This window comes from Zingiber officinale, chromosome 6A, assembly GCF_018446385.1.
Source record: "Zingiber officinale cultivar Zhangliang chromosome 6A, Zo_v1.1, whole genome shotgun sequence".
Classification (NCBI taxonomy): Eukaryota; Viridiplantae; Streptophyta; class Magnoliopsida; order Zingiberales; family Zingiberaceae; genus Zingiber; species Zingiber officinale.
In genome coordinates this window covers 40,901,708-40,925,693 of record NC_055997.1, presented here as the reverse complement: position 1 = coordinate 40,925,693, position 23,986 = coordinate 40,901,708, and the positions used below count along the sequence as shown (strand labels likewise).

The window sequence follows — 23,986 nt, the reverse complement described above, 5'->3', positions numbered from 1 at the left end:
ATTAAAAAGTCGACTTCGAAAACATATGTAATTATTTTTCACAACAATATAATATATTTTTTTCTACTTAATATTATAAAAAAATATCAAAAAACTAAGGATATAATTATCTTTAATAATTTTTTTACATTTGACTTTGATTAAATATTTTTTGAAATATAAGAGATAAAATACTACTTAATATAAAATAAGTCAAAATAAGAAGTTAAAAGTATTTTTCCCTTAATAATTACACAATTAAAATAAATGAAAAAAATACTAATAACAAATAGTGTGGCGTATAGGGACTTGAGTCCTTATCAGTTTACTAAAATCAAAATCGTTCTATTATTCAGTCTACGCAGTTTTATAGTCATCCATTTACCTGCCACATCATCCTGACGGATTCCTAAGTAGTCCCTGCTTGGGCTGACAATTATATCCAATAGTGTTGGGAGGGACCATAAATCCTGTAAAATCGAAGGCGAGCAAGTCCAGTGAGGGAGGGAAACTGGAACTAAGAGTCGGTGGCTGTTCTTTCTTTCTCTCTTTCTTAACCCAGTAATAATTACACAAGTGAAAATTATATGAAACAAAATACTAATAACAAATGGTATGCGTGACAGTGATTTGAGTCACTATCAATATACCAAAATCAAAATCGTTCTATCAACCGTACTCGGTTTAATACTCATTCATTTACCTGCCACATCATCCTGAGGGATTACTAACTAGTCCCTGGTTGGGCCCACAATTATATCCAATAGTATTTGGAGGGACCATACAATCTGCCAAATCGAAGACGAGCGAGTCTGCCGATGGAGGGAAACTGGAGTCCTCTCTCTCTCTGTTTTTAACCTATTAATAATTACACAATTGAAAAATAAATGACAAAAAGAGAGTAAAAAATCGCGGTGCCCGTCCCAGAGCCATGGCTGCTCAGAGCACGGTAAGTCGGTAACACGCGACCGCAACCTCCCGGCCGCCATTCTGAGCACTCCTCTGCCACTTCGCCGCGCGGTCTCGGGTCAGCAAAACCTTCTATCCAATCCGGCAGATCCATTCGCCGCCTTGGTTTTCATTTCCCCATTCTCACCAGTTCCCGGAGGAGTCTCCTTAGTTCGAGGTATGTCTGGCTCCGCTGCTTGATACGCTGCTTCCGTCGGACTTCTTCTGATCTAATATTTCGTTTTGTTTCTTTGTTCTTGTTTTGGAATCAGAATCGTGTTTGCTCCTTTGGCTAGGTCGGCGTGTTGAGATCCCTTATCATTCGTCGCTCGGCTCCGTAGGCCTGTCGGCTTGCATTGGATTCACTGCGAGTTCTGTTTGGTGGATAGGTAGGGTTTCTCTTCCATTTTCTCGATGGGGAAGAAGGGATGCGCGGTGAAAAAGCGAAGAGGGAATGGCGTCTCTGCGCCGAGGGATGCCAATGACACGAAGAGGAGGGAAATGAAACGGAAGTTAGGTTCGAGTACTTCGCAGCTGGACCCAGTAGATGAGGTGGACTGTGGAGTTGGATACAGCTCATTCTGTGGCGAAGGCAGTCGGAATGAGACGGCGGATGTGGAGAAGAAGAAAAAGGAGTTTTTTGCTTCAGAAGAGATTTCTGTCTCTGATAATAAACAAGTTGCTGAGGCAGAGTTTGTTACAAAGCAGCGTGGTAACACTGATGCTGAGGTCCCTTCAAAGATGATCAAATTGGATTTCTGGGAACAAGGTGAAAAGGATAAATCTCTACTTGACGTTAACAAGCCGCCGCAAACTCTTATTTCACAATCTGGTACTGATAAAATAGAGACAAATGCAGGCATAGTTGGTGGTTCCGATCCCCTAGTGCCTGCAAATAGAAAGGTGGCTGGAGTGGGCGAAAACCAAATACAGATAAGTCCAGAAAAGGCTGGAAAGGAGGGAGCTGAAAACACAAAGTCGATGAAATCACCAGGTAATTTTCAGAAACTCGGGGGCAACGATCATCATACTAGCGGTGGCGCGGGTGACAGAAGAGCCGAAATTGACATTTCACGATCCCAAGACCGTACTCTGAAGGTGCAAGGGAAAGCTGATGATGACTTGAGGGTCCTACGTAGTAATAAAGTGGGTGGGTTTGAGAAATATTATATTAGGAGGAAATACAAGGGGGGGATCCCAAAGGATATAAACTCTGTTTTTCTTGCCCGGGCCACATTGAATGAACCAGCTCTTTCTCCATCTGAAAGGGTTGACGAAAATTCAAATTTTACTAGCACAATGAGTAAAAATGAATTGAGTAGGTCAAAACATGAGATCCCCAAGAAGAGTGGATCCGGCGAACCTAAAAAACAACAGAAAATTGTTTCTCCTGACCGAGAAAAAAGGAGAGTAGCAGACACTGCAAAGAGCAAAACTGCTTTGAGAACAAAGAGTAGATCCAGTACAGAAACATCTTTCAAGAAAAAACAAGCATCAAAGGTTGGAGGTGTATCTCACATTACAGAAAAGCAGAAACTTAGAGCACAGATAAAAAGTATACTTGTAGCTTCTGGTTGGACAATAGATCTTAGGCCAAGAAGGGGCAGAAACTATGAGGATTCTGTTTACATACCGCCTGAAGGTGGTAGTGGTTATTGGTCAATCACAAAGGCTTATGCAATTTATCAAAACAAATTAAGTATAACAAACAATGTGGTGGGCAAGACTTCTTCTGGAAGGAGCTCTAGAACTTCTGCTAGTCAATCTGTTGTACCTCTGGAGTCCCTTGCTTTATTGAAGAGAGTTGTTGTTAACAAGAGAAGAAGAAAGGCAGAAGAGACTGAAAAATTCCAGGAGGGCAGAATGAAGAGGGTAAAGCAAGCTTCTTACAAGAGCCATCTTAGAGATCAGGTTAAGGGTAAACTGGCTTCAAACTCAAAATTTTCTTATAATTCCACATCTCATAAGAATCTTCACAAAGGATTAATAAACAAAAGGGGTGGACACACCATCTTGGTTCGTGGTGGTCACAATGAGTTAGAAGCTGATGACGCAGACTACGTTCCGTATGTCTGGAAACGGACAATTCTTTCTTGGATGATAGATATGGGTGTATTGCCAATTAATGGAAAAGTGAAGTATATGAACCAACAAAAGACTAAAACAATGTTGGAAGGCTGGATTACTAGAGAAGGTATTAACTGCAGCTGTTGTCGCAAAATCCTACCAATATCGGAGTTTGAGCTTCATGCTGGTAGCGAACTCCTGCATCCTTCACAAAATATATTTCTGGAGGATGGAGAAATTTCCCTGTTCCTGTGCAAGATTGAGGCATGGAAAAAACAGGTTGAGTCTGAACGACAAGGATACTATTATTTTGATGTCAGCTGTGAAGACCCTAATGATGATATCTGTGGTATCTGTGGTGATGGTGGTTCCTTAATGTGTTGTGATGCCTGTCCTTCAACATTTCATCTGAACTGCTTGGGCATTGAGGTGCATCAAATAGAAGAACATTTCTCTTCTTTTTTTTGAACTTGTTGATATATCTGGTATTGCAATTATGAAAGTAGCTGTTAGAGAAACATATGCAACGTTAGCTTTATCCTCCTCTATTTATGACATTATTCTCCTGTTCCATTTTTGTTGGTGGAAAAAAACTGCATCTAATATTCATTTTAAGATTGGATTTTACTGAAATTCCATATTCTTGATTGCCATATTGTTTGCTTCATTTTCACCTATGAGCTCAGTCCTGGTAGTAACTTTGTGTTTTGGTTCAATTGCCATGAATGTCCAGAAGCCGCCTCCTGGAGATTGGTACTGCACAAACTGCTGCTGTAAGTACTGTGGCATTCCTAGTGGAGGAAGTGATGGGGCAGTTTTATTTTCATGCCATCAGTGTGAGGCAAGATGTATGAATTTTCTCCTGTTATGTTTTCTTGAATAAGATGTTCTTATATAATCAATGAGATCTGGAGTCACCTGTAATGGATTTTGCAGATCATAAAGACTGTACTCCCTGCCCTGAATCTGATTCTGCCATTCCCAAGTGTCCTACCATTTCCTTTTGTGCTAAAAGTTGTAGAATGGTACAAATGCTGCCTTTTTATGAATTTATTTGTCCATATATTTGCTTTTTGATTTCTCTATCTTGTTCAGCTTTAAAATTATTTGAAAAAGTCAAGTTATACTTTTGCATGCTTATTATGATAACTTTGGTACATCAAATGTCTATTTCCATGTGCTTGGATGCCTCTCTTTCAATTAGGTGAATAACAATTTTGATATCATGTTATAGCCTTATGCGTATTAAGTTATAATGTGTTAGGAACAACCATGATATGCATTACAGATATGAGGAAGACCTTTAGATTAGCATATTATGTCCTTGATGTCTTCATTTTATAGGTTTAATATTTTTTCCTTTCATATGGCAACAATATATCTGGTCATGCTTGGGCCCCTTTCTCGATGTTTTCATTTGCAATGTTCATGTCTACATTTTCAGTAAAATAAACAGCATTTTGATGTAAAACTCAAAGAAACTGATTGTGCACCGTAGGTATTTTATTTATTTATTCTCTTTTATGATTGCATTAACAACTTTGAGGAAGAACCGCATAGCCTTGAAGCATATATGAAAGTAGTTATTTCATTTTTGATCATTCTCTTCTAGATTATGCATAACATTTTAATTCCTTATATTCTATAACATTATTATAATTGGTAACCTTAAGTTTCTTAAGTGAAGAAACTTACATGGTCTATATCTATCTTTGGAGAATTTTTAATGTTGCTCGACCTATTATATTTGAGACAAAGCTTTGTTTGAACCTAGCAGAATGAAAGCTTCATGCATGTGCTATATACAATTGGAGCATGCGCCTCTTTAAAATGGGGCATGCTCACTGGATCAAGTAACAAAGTACAGAATGAGAAGTTCTTGCTCACTCAAAATCCTTTTTCTTTTTTAAAATGGGGCATGGGTGAATCTCTAGGTATTGTTTAATTTTCTTATTTAACGTTAAATTTTAATAATAATTTATGTTCATGTTTAATATGGCACCATTTTTTTTTTTGCAAACATTATTTCACATAAAGTTCTGATGAAACGGACAATCCGCTAGAATATCGATTAGGGAAGGTTGTGAAGATAATTTTCCAAAATGTTCTAAAGTTATAGTTTGTTAGTTATAATTGTTATGTTCATGTTTCTTTTGGTCCAAACTACGCTATGCTAATTATGGTTGCTGCAGGTTTTCAGTGGATTACAGGAGCTTCTTGGGACGAAACATGATATTGACGCAGGATTGTCATGGAGTGTTGTTAGGTGTTTTGATGATGTGGATTCCTCTGAATTGGCATTAAGGTCGCGTCAAGGAGTGGAATGCAATTCAAAGATTGCAGTTGCCTTTGCAGTTATGAACGAATGCTTTCTTCCAATTGTTGATAAGAGAAGTGGCATTAACCTTATCCATGGTGTTGTGTATAATTGTAGGTAAGCATCAATCACACATTATTAATGATTTAACTTTGTAGAGTTTCATCAAGTGATAAGATCCCAAATAGTTGGAACTGGTGACGATGCTATCACGCTTTTATTATGTTCAACATTATAGCTGTTCATTAACTAACAATGGTTACCATGCATGAGAACTAGCGAATCATTTATTTGAATATAATTACAATTTAAAATTACAATTTGGTCAAAAAGAATTTTTTTATCATTATTACAATCTTCCAAATTCTCTTTTTTTATTAGTTTTCTTCTTTTTTATATATAGAAAGATGATATCATTTCACATTTAATCCTAGCTAAATAATTCAGTGTAATATTTTTATTCATATATTTTGAAGATTCTTCAACTATAGTTTGCACTTTTTGTTATATATTTAAATATATTTTGATTTTTTTTCCTTTTAAAAGTTCACTAGGTTTGTCAATTTGATGCATGGATCTTTTTTGCAACATCTAACATGATCCGCAGTTGTATGAAAAGGTCAATGCCTCAACCACCATCTGATGATATATATATATATATATATATATATATATATTTCTTTTTTATACATTTCTTGCATGCCACAAATGTGACTTTTAGCTTTTTGAAGTTACATTTCTTGCTGCTTGTGGGCCATTTGAGAGGAGCCATATGCCTCCGAATAGGCTATATGCTGCAAGTTACATTTGCAGCTACTAACCGAATGTCAATATTATGAAATTCATCTCTATTCCTTTGCTTTTCTACCTGTTATGATACTATGTTTTTGCTTTTAATGTATACCTTGTACCTAACTTTTCTCCATGTTTAACTTTGCCTTCCTGGGCAGATCCAATTTGCGTCGGATGAACTTTCAAGGTTTCTACACATTTACTTTGGAAAGAGAAGACGAAATCATCTCTGTGGCATCCATTAGGTACACACATATGTTTGTTCTCTTAAACTGTACTGATGATGTTTTTGACAACTAGTTTGTGAGTTAACCTTCTCTACGTCACACTTCCCTAAACATTTCAGTCACACTTCCCTAAACATTTCAATGTCTGATGGCAATACCTTAGATTTGTTTTGTATCTTGGGCAAATGTTCTCTTAAAGGAACCATAATTCTTGTCCTTCATGAACTTGTTATGTGGAAGTCTTATTTCTAATGAGATTTGTATGGTTGACTATAACTTATCTAACCTGCAAATTGATGCTATCTGATTGATTTTCTTCAAGTTTACTAGATTTCTAGCATCTTATCTTTTTTAATTGCATTTCTGTGTCTGATGGCAATACCTTAGATTTGTTTTGTATCTTGGGCAAATGTTCTCTTAAAGGAACCATAATTTTTGTCCTTCATGAGCTTTCTATGTGGAAGTCTTAGTTCTAATGAGATTTGTATGGTGACTATAACTTATCTAACCTGCAAGTTGATGCTATCTGATTGATTTTCTTCAAGTTTACTAGATTTCTAGCATCTTATCTTTTTTAGTTGCAAAGTTGCAATTTATTGATAGCTATTAATTTTCCTATGTTGAAGCAATACTTTCAAATCAAGATTATCGCAATTGGTAGAAATAATAAAAAGATATAAATTCAGATTGTATGAAATGGTTGGATCAGCAAAATCAAATTTTATAGGAAAAATAAAAGAGATAAAAAGTAACTATTTTATAATTTGACATTGTGAAAGAGGTTAACAAATCCTTAAAAGAATACCCATTGTGTATTGTTAAATATTATATTATTAATAGTACATAGTACAACAAAAATAATCAAACGTTTGCCCCAATAAATGGGATTGACTGTGGATCATCTACACTATTAGATTCTATCTCCTATTATATCCTCATATATATTTAAATGAATTTTATCCTGATTATCGTTATTAATCAAGTCTTCTTTAGTCTGCCTCTTTGTTGATTAATGTGCGTGTTTATTGTATTTTCACATCGTTAAGCCATGTCATTTATTGGTTGTCTAAGTATGTTCTTGCCATCCTAAACGCATTTCTAGTAGTTTTTCTTCAATAGACGTCATTTTCACTTTCACTTTAATGGTCTTATATCTTATCCTCACATCCACTTCATCACTCATCTTTGTGATTCTCATCTTTTGCTTATGTGTTCGCTTCATATGAACTCCATATAACATAGCAAGTCTAACCGTAAAACTTCCTTTTAAGCTTTAGAGATACTATTCTCTCTTCCATTTCAACCATCTTACTTGTAATTTATGTAACATATCTCTATTAATCCCTTCGTCTTTTTGAAAAAAAATCTTAAGTATTTAAAACTCTCATTATAGATAACTCACCAACTTCTCTTCTAACAATTTCCCTACTACATTTAATACTATTAAACTTAAATTTAATGTATTCGGTCTTTACTAAGTTAAACTTTTATTAGATTATTATTTGATTGCATGATATTATAAATTTGCATATTAATGAATAATAATCGACAATAAAAAAGTGACAATCAATAACAAATATCATATTATTGATATAGAATTACCGAGTAATATTAGATTATTAATTTTTTTTTGAATAAACTTGTATAATATAATCATTCTATATTATAGGATTAGTTGTGTCCAATATATTTGCATTGAGTTTTATTCAAAGGAAAGAGAGTATTTAGGGCAATATTAATTAAGAGAGGTTACTGCATTCTCATTCGATCGATACAATGTTTCTTGTCAGTATTGTGCATGTGAGAGAGATGGTGCGGTAGTTTGAACAAGCAATAGGCAAGCTTGCAGCAAATCTGAAGCTGCAAAAAAGTTATCTCCTCTGTGTTGACCTTGGGACGGGTTGGTGGTGGCATTGGGGTGAGCGTATTCACCTTTTGCCACCATGAAGCTACAAAAAAGTTGAGAAATTCAAGTTGAGATTCAATTGAGCGTCGAGTTTCTCATTTTGGCATGTGAGTTCGCTAGGATTCAGACTGGGATCCTTGAGAATTTGGTTATATTGTTGATTTTTCAAATCAGTTCAATCAAATTTTAACTGATTCATCCATTTTTGTTCTGAATTTGACAAAATGTCATCATCCTGTAAAATTTAACTTATTGCTACATAACTTCTTTGAATCTCTTTTTTTTTTTTAAAAAAAATTTACTGTGTTTTTTATTTTATTTATCTATATTTTTAGATCTGCATGACATGCTCAACTTCTTCCAATGATTGGATTGGCCTTTCATATTGATATTGGATAATTTTTACAACTATGTTTTAAATTACTGTCTAAACTACATTTCCCATCTCCAAACAGAGTAGTTTTCCCCTTTTCTTCCCTTCCCATGCTCTTCATTCCTCTTCATCTGATCAATTAATTCTCTTGTTCTTATTATCCATTTACAACCACGTTTTTTTATAATTACTTTCCACAAATGTTGTCTATAATGTTGGTTAATAGCTATCATAATGAATGTTGTCAACCTAATAGTTTGCTGTTATTGCCCCATGGGTAGTATTGCAGTTAACCCTTCTTGCTCTTCCTATAGTTTTGTTTCTTCTCTTTCTCTTGATGCTTGGTTGGGTTCGATTCATTCAGTTAAGATGTCAAAAAGTCTGGTCAGGGCACATTAGTCGCTGGTAGTTTGTGTAGGTTTATTGGTGGATGGAACCTGACAAGTCAAATTCCATGCTTAACCTAGATTTTATGATTATGACTCAATTGGGCAATATTGGCAAACCTAACAACCTATTATGGATAATCACCATAGTAATTGATGCACCGGTATTTGATCTTACCAAGATAGCAAAGCTATTATTTGCAAACAATATTAAGTTAAATTGCAATCAAAAGGGTAAGTTTTCTTTGAATAGTTAAAGGTATCATTAGAACTTGGATTCCTTTTTGCATGTCCTATTTGCTTAAACATGATACTGAGTTTTGTAAATTTTATTGTGTCAAACAGAATTTTTGGAACCAGATTTGCAGAAATGCCTTTTATTGGGACCAGAAACATGTACAGACGCCAAGGGATGTGCCGTCAACTTCTTAGTGGAATTGAATCAGTAAGTGCTTTCTTTAGCAATCTTTTATAGAAAAAAAAGCAAATGGGAATTTATATTGTTCCATTCTTTTGATTCTGAATCCTACTACAGATTCATGTAGATCTTGACTATATATATATTTTCTCTCTTTCTAATTCCATATAGCCAATCAACTTTATAGAAAGTGGAAGCCTCAAGTCCAAATCATACTTTTGACAATAATATTATCTCATCTATTCATTTGTTGGATTTAGATTATAACACACACACACACACACACACACATCAAGGAAGAGTATTAATTATATGAATATATAGATGATAGAAAATCAAAAGAGTGCTTTCTTTATTCATATCATCAAAAAGGCATCTCTCTTTTAAAAATTATTAAGACAACGCCCTACTTATATTTCTACTAAAAATACCCTCTGTGTTATACCTTGGAGTTGTTTTGTACAAAACACCACTCCCTTGGAGCTGCTTTGACCAAAACAGCTCCATCTTAGAGCTACTTTGCAAAGCAGCTCCAATGTGATTTTTCGTCTCTCTTTTTTAGTTGTTTTTTAAAACAACCAATGCTAATTCTAAGTCCGAATGAAAAATGTTGAGAGTTACGTTAGGTTAGCCGACCAACTCAAACACATGCAAATGTTTTACGAATGCATCTGAAACAATGTTGTAGGGTTCGACTTCAATATCTTGGCAAAGACTGCTACATCTAAATGAGAACTTGAGTATAATTTTAAATATACAAGAATTTTCATGTCATAGGTTAGATAAGAACAAATATTATATAAATGAAAATTGTCTTAAATTGGAATATGAAACAGCAGGAATGTTTCCTAGTAAAACAATGGAGGTCGTGGATACAATGAAAATTTTGTATCTTGTGTTTATAAGATACAAAATGAGCATAAGAGCAGACAAAGATGATAGAGAACTCAAGTTTTAAGTTATAATACATAGAAAAGAGAAATAAAAAATGAAGTAACAAAAGTAGTTAGAAAGGGGATAGGATTATAACTCTTAAGATAATGATGGAGAAAGAAAGTATTAATGTAATGCACCTCAATTAAGATTAGAAGAAGACACCAAATATAGGTTTTCAGAAAAACTAGATATGAGGTAGCGCACAAAATTATGCCAAATGAGATGATTTTAATAGGAGATCTAAATGAGCATTTAGGAATAAGAAACGAAAAATATGATAGGGTACATGAGGGTTATGATTTTGGAATGAGAAATGAAGAAGGAAAAATTATATTGAATTTTATGATAGCATATGAAATTAGAATATTTAATGTGTTTCAAGAAAAGAGAGCATTTGGTTACTTTCAAAAGTGAGAACAATAAGTCTTAAATTAACTTTCTTATAGTCAAGAAGAAGATAAAAAAATTTATAAAAATTGCAAGGTCATCCTTAGAGAAAATTCAACTACTCAATATAGGTTTGTAAGATTAGATATGCCTCTCAAACATATCATCAATAACATGTAAATGTGCACGAATCTTATAATCAGGTGGTGAAAGTTAAAGGACAAAAAATAAAGTATATTTAAAGAGACGGTAGGAGCATAAATGTTAGGCGAAATACGTGGCGACTTAAATATGACATGGGATAAATTGACATTAAATTTGAAAATGATGGCCAAGAACTTACTTGGTGAGTTAAAAGGATGTGCACTGAGTAAAAAATCTTGGTGGTGGAATGAGAAAATACAAGAGAAAGTGAAAGAAAAATGAATACTTTATAAGTTATTATACATGAAAATTTGAAAAAGTATGTAGTAGGTAAGAAATAGATTTAAAAGTTAGTGAGTAAGCCAAGAATGAAACTTTCAAATGCTTATATTGACAATCGGATACAAATGTGAAAGAGACATTCATAGAATAGTTAAAGCAAGAGAGAGGAAAACAAGACATCTTATCAAATAAGAAGTTTTAAAGATAAATGCAATAGAGTACTAACGAATGATGAATAAATAAAAGAGCTATGCAAGAAGTATTTTCATCAATCTTTTAATGAAGGTTTAGGTGATTAACTTAACTTAAGTAATTTAAGTAGATATATGAATATAAAAATTTAAATTTTTATTGTAGATTCAAATTTTAGAAGTAGAATAGACTTTAAATGAAATAAAAAAATAAAAAAATGGTTAAACAAGATATTTTGATAGAGGTACGAAGGTGCCTTGGGAAGAAGGGTTTTGAATAATTTATGAAGTTATTCAAACTGATATTGAAAATGGAAAAAAAGTGGAGAGCAAATATTCTAGTCCCCTTATAAAAACAAAGGAGATGTACAAAATTATACAAATTATAGGGTATTAAGCTCATGGGTCATACCACAAAATTTTAGGAAAGAGAGAAATAAAAGACTAGGGAAGGAGACCATGATAATCAAATCAGATTCATGCCTTAAAATTTGGTAATAGAAGTTATACCTTTTTTTAGAAAATAAATTAAAAAACATCGGGGAAAGAAACAAGAGTTACACATGATATTCGTCGATCTATAAAAAGTTTATGATAGAATTGTGAGAGAAATTATGTAGAGAACTCAAAAAAAAAAAGTGTTAGTATAACGCATATTGAAATAATTAAGGATATGCATGAGAATGTAACGACAAGAGTGATGACTCGAACGGGTTAAACGAAACATTTCCTATAAAGATATGACTTAGTTTTAAGTCTCTATCTTTTTACACTAATCATGAATACTCTCACTTGACATATCCAAGATGTGTTATCATGGTGTATGTTGTTTGCAAATAATATTGTTTAGGTAGATAAAATACGTGAAAGAGTAAATGCTAAATTTGAGTCTTTGTGGGAAACACTTTAAGTGAATAGTTTGAGGTTAAGAGTAAAAATAAAATATATGGAATTCTAGTTTAGTATGATCAGAGATGACAAGTTACTTATAAGTGAGAGCTTTAAGTATTTAAGATCATTTTCTCAAAAGGATAATGAGATTAAGAGAGATGTTTTATATAGAGTGCAAATAAGATGATTGAAATGGAGAATACCAAGTGTTCTTTATGATCGTAAGTATCTCAAAATTTTAAATGAAGTTTTACAAAATGACAATTAGATTAGTAGGTTATATGAAATTGAATGTTGAACTATGACTCGAGCATACGAACGTAAAATGAAAGTCGCAGAGATGAGGATATTAAGGTGGATGTGTGGACATACGAGGAAAGACAAGATAAAAAATGAGAACATTAAAGAGAAAGTTGGGTTGTGCCTATTGAGGAAAAATTACAAGAGACACGTTTAAGATGATACAAACATGTACTTAGATTATCCATAAATGCTTGTAATATGAAACTAGGACACATGCACATTAAACTAGGAAGGACAAGATCAAAGAAGATTTGGTTAGTAATGATAAAATAAAATAAAATTTATTTAAATATAGATGATGATGTAGTAGGAAATAAAGTTCAATAATGTAGGAGGATCTATATAGCCGATCCTATTTAGTGGGATAAAACTTTATTATTTTTCTATTTTTTAATAGAAAAAGAAAAGGAAACAAAAGGAAAAAAAGAAAAAAGAACAAATATCTAAATAAAAAATTAATTTTTATTTTCTATTTTTTAATAGCTAATTAAAAAAGAAGAAAAGGAAACAAAAGGAAAAAAGCAGAAAAAGAAAGAAAACAAAAAATACACAGAAAAAAATGCCTTGGGAGCCACTTTGTGTTTTGTACATACAAAGTAACTTTAATGTGGTGATGTTTTGTAACGACCACCCTTCTTACTACTACTACTACTCTCTAAGAGTGACCGTTACTTATCTACTACTCTACTTAACCGGTTTATTAAAAATCTCTAGGAAAACCCTACCGAAAAATTTCGGCAGAGTCTCCCCTGTACCGGTGACAATAATCATAAGTACATACATATACAAAGCAATAACATCACCACGCAGTTTATATATAACTAAAAATAAACTATCCTAGCAATAGTAAACAAAAGAACTCCAACAATAGGAAATAACTCAACTACAATGCGGAATAAACTTAACATAGACAAAGGGAAACTACTAAAACAATCTCTATCAATTTAATAACTGAAAGAAAACTCCAAAGAAGGAGTCTTGATAGTTTCCTTAGCAAACTCATGATCTCTCCATAGTCCAGCCATCACACACCTTCATCACCACCACCTTGTCGCCTTCCTTTCATACTTTAGCTTTTCCTTTATCTGCAGTAGGAGGAAAGTAGTATCTATAAGCTAAAAGCTTAGTAAGTGCTTGCCTACTCACAAAAACTCGATATGCATGTATATAACGAAAAACATGCTAAATCTGAATGCTTAGAAGAAAGCTACTCATGCTCATCTACTAGTAAATAAATCAGATTAACTGAAATACTAAACATGTAATCATGCTCATAAATAGCATAGAAATCATATTAACTGAAAAGCTAACATGTAAAGCTACTCATGCTATACAAGAATAAAACTATAACTGCATGCTGAAAAGCAAATAAAGCTAATCATGCTAAATAATCTAATAGCAAGAAATCAACTAAATGATAAGACATATAGTCATGCTCAAATAAACTCATAAGGAAGCAAATGAAAACTGATACTGCATGCTTCAAATAACAAGAAGCTAAACTTTCTAATTCTAAACATATTTGATGTTTGTTTCATTTGTTTCCAAAAACTTTTACTTTTATACTTCAAAATAATAATCAACTTCTCTTGGGCCCGGCATTGTACCACTTTGGTATTTTACCAATTTGCGCGCATCCTTAATAAGAGTCGAGGTAGCTAATCCCGAAACTACTAAGGTACTTCTAGGCCTTGTGCCTAGGGGCATCTTGGAGCCCATCCCTTGGACCTTGTGTCCGGTACATGCCCTTTAAAAGTAAAATACTTTTTATCTTTAAATACTTCTTATAATAAAATGCCTTGGCATTTAATAAACACCTTGTGTGCCAAAATCCCTAAAGTCTTGACTTTAGGATTTTACTTAAGGCCTTAGCCTTTTTCCTTTCTTTTCTTTATCTTTCTTTTACTTATCTTTTGGTAATTCAGTAGAGAATCATAACTAAATCCAAAAGTAGATATGTTCATGCTAAATGAGGTAGTAAAGAAACTTAAATCTAAATTGCATACTTTAGAAATGAGGGCTGTTCTTGCCCTATGCATAGCATAAAAGATCTAACCAAACATGCCAGGTACCAAATTGTGCATGCTCATTAAGTAGCAAGGAAAGCTAAACCGTGCATGCTTAAGTTAATGGCTGTTCAGGTTCATTGAAATAACAAAGACATCTAACGGTATGCTTTAGATTAGAGAACTATTAAAAGCTAACCAACACATGTATATCAATTCTTCATGCTAAAATACATCAAATCTGAAATGCTAACTATACTAATCAAAATTCTGCATATCAAGCTAACAAAATTCTGCATATATAGAGAAAACTAAAGCTAAATGCTTTAATGAAATCTGAAACTATAAATAACTAAAGGCTGAAAACTAAAGAATTAAGAACTAATACATCTTGGAAATTAAATTCAATTACAAGATCAACTACTGCAAGTGAATCATGCTCATGCTATTCTATACGAACTAAATTTGCTACTGCTCATGAGTATCCATATAAACTAAATTTGCTACACATGCTCAACTGATAGCAATGAAACTAAAACTGTTCAACTAATAGAAACCGAAAGCTGTACATCTAACAGCAGATAAATACAATCTAAACTTCAGAATCTACAACTAACAAGTGGAATAGAATATCAAATCTACTATCCGATTCTTTCACTAACTACATTCATCTATGGCTTGTGATATCTAGAGCATAAAATCTATTTGTGCATGATAGTAGGTTAACAATCTTTCTATTGGTTTCATGCTCAGATTTAATAAAGGAATCTCAAAATTTAAATACTAATCTACACTGTCAATGGATCTAAAACCGTATGTACAGGACCAACCACACAAGATTCTAACAGCAGGTTGACCAATAAAAAAAAAACGTCAGGTCTAGATGAAGCACTGCAATCCACTGAACCAAATCTTAAACCAAATTGTTAGAGCAAGGGTTGAAATCAAAACCATATGTTAGAATGAAAAACTGCTCCTGTAAAACCAACTTATTTCTGAACCTTAAAAATCCTTTAATCATGCTATGACTTGAAGGAAATATGACTACTTGGACATGCTTGAAATGTAAGGTAAATACATTTAAATTAACATGCTGTAACAATCAAGGGAGACCCTTAAACATTCTGTCCGTGCTCTAAAAATATCAACAAAGGATTGGAACCAAAGCTTAAACTAAATTGCTAGAGCAAAGATCAAAATCTGAAACCATATGCTAGAATGGAAGCTGCTATTGTTCAACAAAATGCAAAACAAAACCCCGAGAGCTACTCCTACCACAGGTGAGAAGCACTTACATCGCTGTTCTTGGACTTACAACCGGAAAAGAGAACTCTAAAGCTTCTAGGGTTCGGAGAAGGTGAAGACCTCAGCAATCCCTTCCTTTCCGCGTGTTCTCCTTGACGAGGAGAGCTCGGATCCGCAAGATTCGCCGGAAGAAGCCTTCGCCGGCCGCCGGAGAGAAGCTCCGCCGCCTCTTTCGCCCGAGCATAAATCGCGACGCCGCGCAGAAAAGGAGAGGAAACGGGATTTAGGGTTCGGGGAAAAACACTTAACCCTTTATAACCTAGGTTTTATTTTTGCCCTTTACAATAACTTAAATACATCTCGCTACATACTTAATTTACAAATCACGTGCAGCCCATTTGGTTGGCCAGATTTTAACCAAATCAAAGGTTTGGGCTTCGATTCCTCCGTCGCGCACTTTTATTCCAATTTATTTTAAACGTTCCAACTACTGCATATATATATTTCGCTCCATATAAGGTTAACAAAAATCGTGTAGCTCAGCTGGTTGGGCTGGTTTCGGCTGAGGTTCGGCTCGGGTCGAGGTTGTGGGTTCAAAACTTGGCTTCAACATATTCCTTCTCTTTTTTTTTAAAACTCCTTCCTCTTGGTAAAAATACCAAACGAACTCCAAAAATTGCATAAAAATACTCCAAAAATTTCTAAAAATCTCTAGAATATTTCTATAACATTTCTAAATTATTTTAAGGACTTTTGGAACTCGAAATAGGGAAAATTGGGTCGTTACATGTTTTGTATAAAGCAACTCTAAGATAGAGAGTAGAGGAGTATGTTTGGCAGAAAAATATAAGTGAAGTGTTAGTCTGTTAATTTTTAAAAGAAAGACCCTTTTGATGATTTAAAAAAAGAAGGGTGTTGTTTTTGTTTTTCTGATAGCTCGAAAAATATTCTACTTCAACATAACTGCAGAAACTTTTTTTATTCGTATTATTTTCATTGTATTTTAAATTCTTATACATCTTGATAACAAAAAGTAAATTTATTATGCACTTTATTTAGTTATTTATATCTGTAATACATTAGTAATTATGAACTTACAACATCTGTTTTTGTGTTCTTAAAGAATAATGGAAAATATGTCTGAATTATTGTTTTTCTTATTTTTTCCCCTTACTTTTGACTTCTTCAAAATTTCTGTATGCATATTCTCAATACCTTCTCTTGTTTTTTTTCTTTGCAATTGCTTCTAAGTTTGTCTTTCCTTTCATTATAACTGTGTGATCTTTAGCCATGCATATTATGTTCATTTGCAGATAAAAAAATGATTCCCTAAACAAAATCCAAGTATCCTTGTTAAGTGGAGTGAATATTAATTGCATACTTGCCCCATTCTATTGACCATGGTTGTTTTAGATCCCATTGGAAATGGAGAAAATATGGAAGCTTCTGTGTGATTTAGAATATTCAGAATTCCTGACGCATACTCCACGTCACACTATCATTCTTATATGGCAAATATAAGTGGGCGTAAACACAAAGTACCATTCTTCCAAACATGATCAATTTTATTAAATAAAAAAATAATTGAAAGAAAGATAAATTACAAACGCAAAGTTAAGATCTTTTTCAGATGCTAAAATATTACTAAAATTGAAAAATAAAATTAAATAAATGGATAAAGCACTCATCTAAATTCACTCCATGACTTAAGAAATAAATTTATTATGATTTCCAAAATTTAAAATATTAAAATTCTTCACAAATTAGAAGACATCCTTACCAAATAAAAAATATCTATCTTTGACACAAAAGAGATGAATCAATTCTTAATTCGCATTATTCTCCCTCCACTACCTCACTAAGAAGACCAAATAAGTTATGCACATCTTCAAGTAGGATATTTGTTTCAATGTGTAATATTAGTATCACTTGAGTTTTGTCCTTTACAAAGTATAAAGTATTTATCATCTTTAGAAATATCTATTAAATGGTGCAAATTGTAGGAATTGATTTATCTTTTAAAATTTAAATTGTAGTTGATTTTGGTAATTACCTTTTTTAGGTGTCAAAGTATAATGATTTCTGTCTGCCTTAGTCACTAATTGTTTGGACAAGTTGTCAATATTTTTTAGCATATTCATTTAGTGCAAATTTGACAAATTGTACACGTTCAACAAAGGTAATCTCTTAATAGTCAAAGAGACTTTTATTTTTGTTAACAATCAAGAAATGCATCAAAATCCATTCTTCTGTCAAAAAATAGGACATTTGTTTTAAATATTTATAGGTTTATAATGACTATTATTTTTAAGAATGTAATTTGAGGATTCTCTAGGCATAGGGACAATTATGAATTTGTGTATATGATATTCCTTGATTTAAAAGTTCATAAAGAGTTTCAATTTTTATGAAACTAAGTTTGCCATCTAGATGGTAATTTTGTTTATGTTTCTCATCCATGAAATCTCTATCTCTTGTGCTCATGTAATTTGTGGAAGTTGGAGTATTTTCTTTCATCATATATTGTCATGTGAAGTTGAAAATTAATGATAATTAAATCAAACTAAGATGGAAGTCAAAAAGATGCATATGTTTTTATGGTTGGTGTATGATGATTAAATTAAATAATTATGATCCACCTTTTTCAATGCGTTGAACTCTTTTATCTGCTTTTTAAAGTGGAGTCTGTAGGATCGAAAGAGTGTGATGGGGGGGGGGGGGTTGAATATCGCGCTTTTAAAAACTTTTCTTTTAATCGTTTAAATCGAAGTCGTGTAGCGGAAAGTAAAGAATAGGTTCGGTTACTTGGTTCGAAGCTTAGGTCGACTCCTACTCCAAGGCCCACGATCCTTGATCGCACTGTTGGGCAATCCTCTAAAACTTTTCTTTTCAAAAACTTCGAAAAGAAGCAGTGCGTACAATATGCAAGAATATAAGATAGTAACAACCTACTATCTTATGTGAGTTTAAGTACAATGCAAGCTTTAAAATAAAAATATATCGACACTTATATGGAAGATGAAGCTCGGTCGGCACTTGAACGAAGTAGTTGCTTGTGTGAAGACGAGTTGTAGAGCAGTAGCACGAACAGCAGCAGCTAGCACAGAGATGAACTTTGAACCAAACAGATTTCGTTTTCCAACCTCGGACCTCGAGCTCACTTTTATAAGAGTCGTCGACATTCGGTCGACGGATCCTTAGGTTCGGTCGACCGAACCAGCTCCTTTCCATCTTCGCTGAGATCTTATGCTGATTCGATCTTCGGCATTTAATGACAATAAAGTGTTCGGTCGACCGATCCCCTTGTTGGGTCGATCGAACAGAGATCCTTCTCTTTTCGTCGAGATCCGGAATTAATGCGCCATTAAGTGATGAATATTCGGTAGATCGATCTTCTAGTTTGGTCGACCGATCAGTCACTCTTCTTTCTTTGTTTTTGCTCGATTTGAATTGTGTTGAGTCATCAGGGTTCGGTCGACCGAACTAGAGGATCGGTCGACCGATCAAGCTTTGATCGGACCCTGCTCTGTTTTGGCCTGAACTGATATCTGCTCTGAGTTGGTCTTGTTCAGTCGACCGATTAAGCTGAGCCTGCAAAACATTGTTAGACAATAATCCAGCAAAACAGATATTAGCACAGTAATAATATATCTAATGCATGAGTAATAATAATAGACAGTTCAACTGTTTTGATCTCAACTTGGAAACCTTCCCGGTTTCTTTAGTTGGATCAGCGACCTTGGGTTGTTCCTTTTAGAAACACGACCTCACTGTCGCTCCTCCAGTTGTTTATCTCAACCTACTTGCTAAACGTTGATCCTCCAGATCTGTTTGGACTTTGCCTGCTCAGTGTTTGATCGCCTGATCCATTAAGACTTTTCCTGCAATACTACATTAGCCAACAACAATAATAGTAATACAAAATACTATGGTAAATCTAAACTTAGATTTACCGAAATCCGCAAGTCCGGTCGGCCGTGCGCTACCTAAGACTTCTCGCTACCTAACGTTATCTCTAACTAGGATTTTTGCCATTTGGCTTCACTCATCAGAACCTAAGGTTACCACCCCTAGGGTTTTCTCCACCAGGCTTCACTCACCAAGACTCAGTATTCGGCTACCCAAGGATCAGGTCCTCCAGACCTATCAAATCCACCTGCTTCCACGATCTACCGAGATTTCCCTTGCCTCGGTATTCGGCTACTCAGGGATTAGGTCCTCTAGACTTATCGAATCCACTTGGCTTCCACGATTTATCGAGATTTCCCTTCCTAGCTTGCAACTAGGACTTCTCTTGCCTAACCGCAGTTAGGACTAGTCACTCGGTTGACTTCCCACCCTTGCCTAGCCACGACTAGGACTTCCCACCCTTGCCTAGCCACGACTAGGACTTCCCATGATCAAGTTCCATTAAACTTACTTAAATATATTTGTCGAACATTAAAACCTTGGAGGTTGATTGCACCAATAGAGTCCACCTCTTAATTTCACCAATTTTCTTTGTGAGGTTTTTTTTTTACAATAAAATTTAGATGACTAATAAATGCTTTAGTTAAGCGATGTGAAACTATAACAAACACACATATCAAATGAGGAAGAGGAAGACCAAAAAAGATTTTTTTATCAACAATAAAATAAGATAATATTTATTTAAGTATAGATGATGATATAGTAGGAGATAGAGCTCAATGACATAAAAGGATTTATATAGCCGACCCCACCTCGTGGGATAAAGCTTGGTTGTTGTTGTTTCTTATTGCAATAAAATTAAATTGATGATAGCTCAATTTTTCTCTTGTTCTCCTAATAAAAGCGTTCGAGCATTGTCTTGATCTTTTGTGTTGGAGGTAGCCAGATCTCTGATTCTTGTGGCTAGGTGGCGTGGGAAGCTTGTGGTCATCTCACAATGAGCAAAAAGAAAAGATGGGATGGTGGCTGCATGATATTGGGTTAGTATGGAATGTAGAGAGTTGCTGCGGTGTTGCTTCTTTTCACGATGTCAATTTGTGTTGGACAACCCTTCGCGGGGCTATTGGAGAGGCATGTGATACTCGCATGCAAATCACGTTAGGAAGAGCCAATCAGGTGGCGGGATGGTGATACTAGCGAAGGTGGGTATATAGATCCATTGAGATGGATGTCAATGCGCAAGGCAAGCGTTGAGAGAATGCTTCCTCCTTGTTCTTGATCCTTAGCTATAATGATGACTGACTAGGGTAGCATATGGCAGAGTGAGGGTGATGGATGATAAGGGACCATGTGGAAAAGGATGTGCCAAGGTAAAGGAGCAAGGAAAGCTGGATGAGAGATGAATAGAGTGTTTATTATTTTTTATTTTTTTGTAAGTATCCAGTTTTATGAATAGAGTACTCATTGTAGCAAAATAAAAAAAAAAAGGTGATTACGCTCATCTCAGGTGCCCCTCAGCCCGTCCCAGGTTATGTGAAAGGAGCTAAATTACGTGGTCAACTTATAGCGGACCGCTAGGTGGTTAAGGGGTGGGAGGAGTTTTTCCTCGAGGGCATGTGCCCGCCGAGAATGAATAGAGTGCTCATTGTAGCAAAAGGTGATTACGCTCATTTCAGGTGCTTCTCACAACCAGTTCCTTATGTGAATAAAGTCCTCATGAACAATAATTAGGGGGGTGGGTCGGGAAGTATCAAAATTTAAGTAGGAATTTTGACTATATTGTCACTTGATACAACTTCATCGAAAAAAATTATTATTGAAAGTAAGATAAATTACAAAGAGTTGTAGTGGCTCAAATACAATTAAAATTGAAAAATAAAATCAAACAAATGAGATAAGAAAATAAATTGATTATGATTTTGAAAACTAGAAATCTAATCTAAATTCCTAAACCTTTTTGCAAATTAAAAGGTATCAAATTTTGACACCTAAAATAGACAATTATTGAATTAGATCATAATTTAAAAATCAATTCTTAATTTGCATCAATTCCATTCTATCCTACCAATCTGATATTTTTAAAGCACCACATAGCTAAAAAGGAAAGGTAATTAAAGAGTAAAGTAACAGATAGGAAGAAAATCACGAGCCAAAAAATATGGCCAAGCTATAATGCATGGCATGTGAAGAGAGGTAGCATGATGGAAATAAAAAAAGAAGTGCTGCTAATGTGGTGCGCCGTAGGATATTTATGAAGTACCACCTCAGCAGTGAGTTATTTGGTGACTAAAATCCTAGTTGCAGTCTTGCGGATGGCTAGGGGAGCCAAGCTTTTACATGACGCTGAGACTTGTCTTTAGTAAGAAGATAGCTAATGGACAAGACTACTGATTAGTCAACCATTAGATTGGTTTAAATTGTTGATACTTCTGAAAGTTAAACAAGATTGTATGTGTGCATATGATATTTTCAAGCTTGTAACTTTGGAGTTGTTTTGTATGAAATTGAGTTCATTTGCTGTTACATTGTTACTAACGATTTCACCAGCGATTTATTTAATGTCCTTCCAACAAGTTCACACATTCCACCCACGTGTTTGTGAATGTGGTTTGTCCATGATTTTTGCACTAGTTTGACTATTGCATTAGTTTTGCTTTTCTCATTTTTCCCTTTGTTTTGTTATAAGTTAGCATAGTCTTTTATTTCAGAAATTTCAATTAGTTAATTTTTTTTTCTTTTTCTTTGACATTATTTTGTTCTCATTCTCATATTCAGGCCCTCTCTTCTCTAAATGTTGAAAAGTTAGTTATACCTGCAATTTCTGAATTAAAGGACACTTGGATTAATGTCTTTGGCTTTAGGCCTCTTGAGGTTTCTCAAGAAGTAGATGCCAGGTCCATAAACATATTGGTGTTTCCTGGCACTGGTTTATTACAGAAGCAATTGCTGAAAAGTCATTCATCAGAAAATATGTCTGTTGATGGAGGTGAGCATGTTTAATGTAGTTGATATTTAATTAGTTTCTTTGTGACTCCCTGTTTAGGTATTTTTTGTTGTTTCTGCAGTCAGATTGGTTAAATACGACATCGAACATCACAAGAAAACGTCAACTCATGATTTTTCTGAGGCCCTTTGTGCCATACTCGAATTCCCTTACTCTGCTCAAACTGTTGTCTCTTGCAGAAATGCTACTGAAATTGAAAGAGAGAGCATGCCATCTGTTAAGAGTTCAGATCATCCTGCAGAGGCCATCAATTGCAAATCTTTTGAATACAAGTCATCAGAGAATGCTGGTGATGTGTCAATGAACACTTATTCTAAGAGACGTTTAACAGTTTCTCACAGTGAAAATAAATCTCAAGTAGATCTTACAACTGATCAGAAAACTTTGATTGACAGTACCTCTGATGCTATTAATCAGGAAGAATATGGTATTGTTTCCAAGCAAACTCCCAATGTTTTTGCCTCTGCTTTTCAAAATCCAAAATGCTCTTTGCCTGTCAAATCTCCCATTGAGTGTAAGATTTTTCAAGATACCTGTGAGGATCATCGTGGTTGTCTTGATTCTATTACCTTCAAGCGTGTGCATGACATTAGAGAAAACATGGAATCCATTATGCTCCTTGGTGGATCAGCCACACTGTTTGGTTCTGAATCTCGGTGAATAAGATGGTAAACGTCAAAAGGTTGCTATTAGACCAGCTGCCAACTTTTGCTAGTGAATGATGTTATATTTATCTTGTAAATATGTTATACCTTTAAAATCACTGAGAACATGAGCTGCTGCAGCTCTCTTTTTGGAGTATCTTTTGAACACAGTCAACCTGCTACTGGTGGTTTAGTGAAGTTCCTGATACGAAGAACTACAGAAAAATATTTGGTTTTTGATTAAACATTTTTCTTAGCAATAGTTTGCAACCAACAATTTGGATGGACACGTCTGAGTGTCTAATTTCTAACAAACTTGAATAATGAAGGGCTAAATTGGTTTTGCTGTTCGGTAAGTATGCTTCTTAAATCTGGCAACTTATTTCTAGTTGGAAATAATAACTTTTGCTGCTAACTTTTTGGCTTTTTGATCACTATCAACTAGTTTCTGATATTTCATCAAATTATGCAAAGTTTGACTGACACTCGGTCTTCTTACATATACATACATATAGCAGCCTACTTTTTTTTTTTTTTTTTTGACAATCAAAATAAGAGTACACGGAGCAACTTTTGTTTCTTTTCCATTTTATTTTGCCGTGTCAGGATGACTAGTTTTTAATTTGGTCTC

General features: G+C 34.3%; 1 protein-coding gene across 1 annotated transcript; it reads left to right on the top strand.

Annotated features, from left to right (window-relative positions):
- Positions 1–938: 938 nt before the first annotated feature.
- On the top strand, positions 939–23,371 carry LOC121994767. Its single transcript, XM_042548694.1, has 9 exons — positions 939–1,105; positions 1,200–3,423; positions 3,728–3,842; positions 3,931–4,019; positions 5,187–5,428; positions 6,262–6,348; positions 9,341–9,440; positions 22,483–22,693; positions 22,773–23,371. Exons 2-9 carry the CDS (start codon positions 1,342–1,344, stop codon positions 23,369–23,371), a joined length of 3,525 nt encoding a protein of 1,174 aa, XP_042404628.1. The 5' UTR covers positions 939–1,105; positions 1,200–1,341.
- The last annotated feature ends 615 nt before the right edge of the window (positions 23,372–23,986 follow it).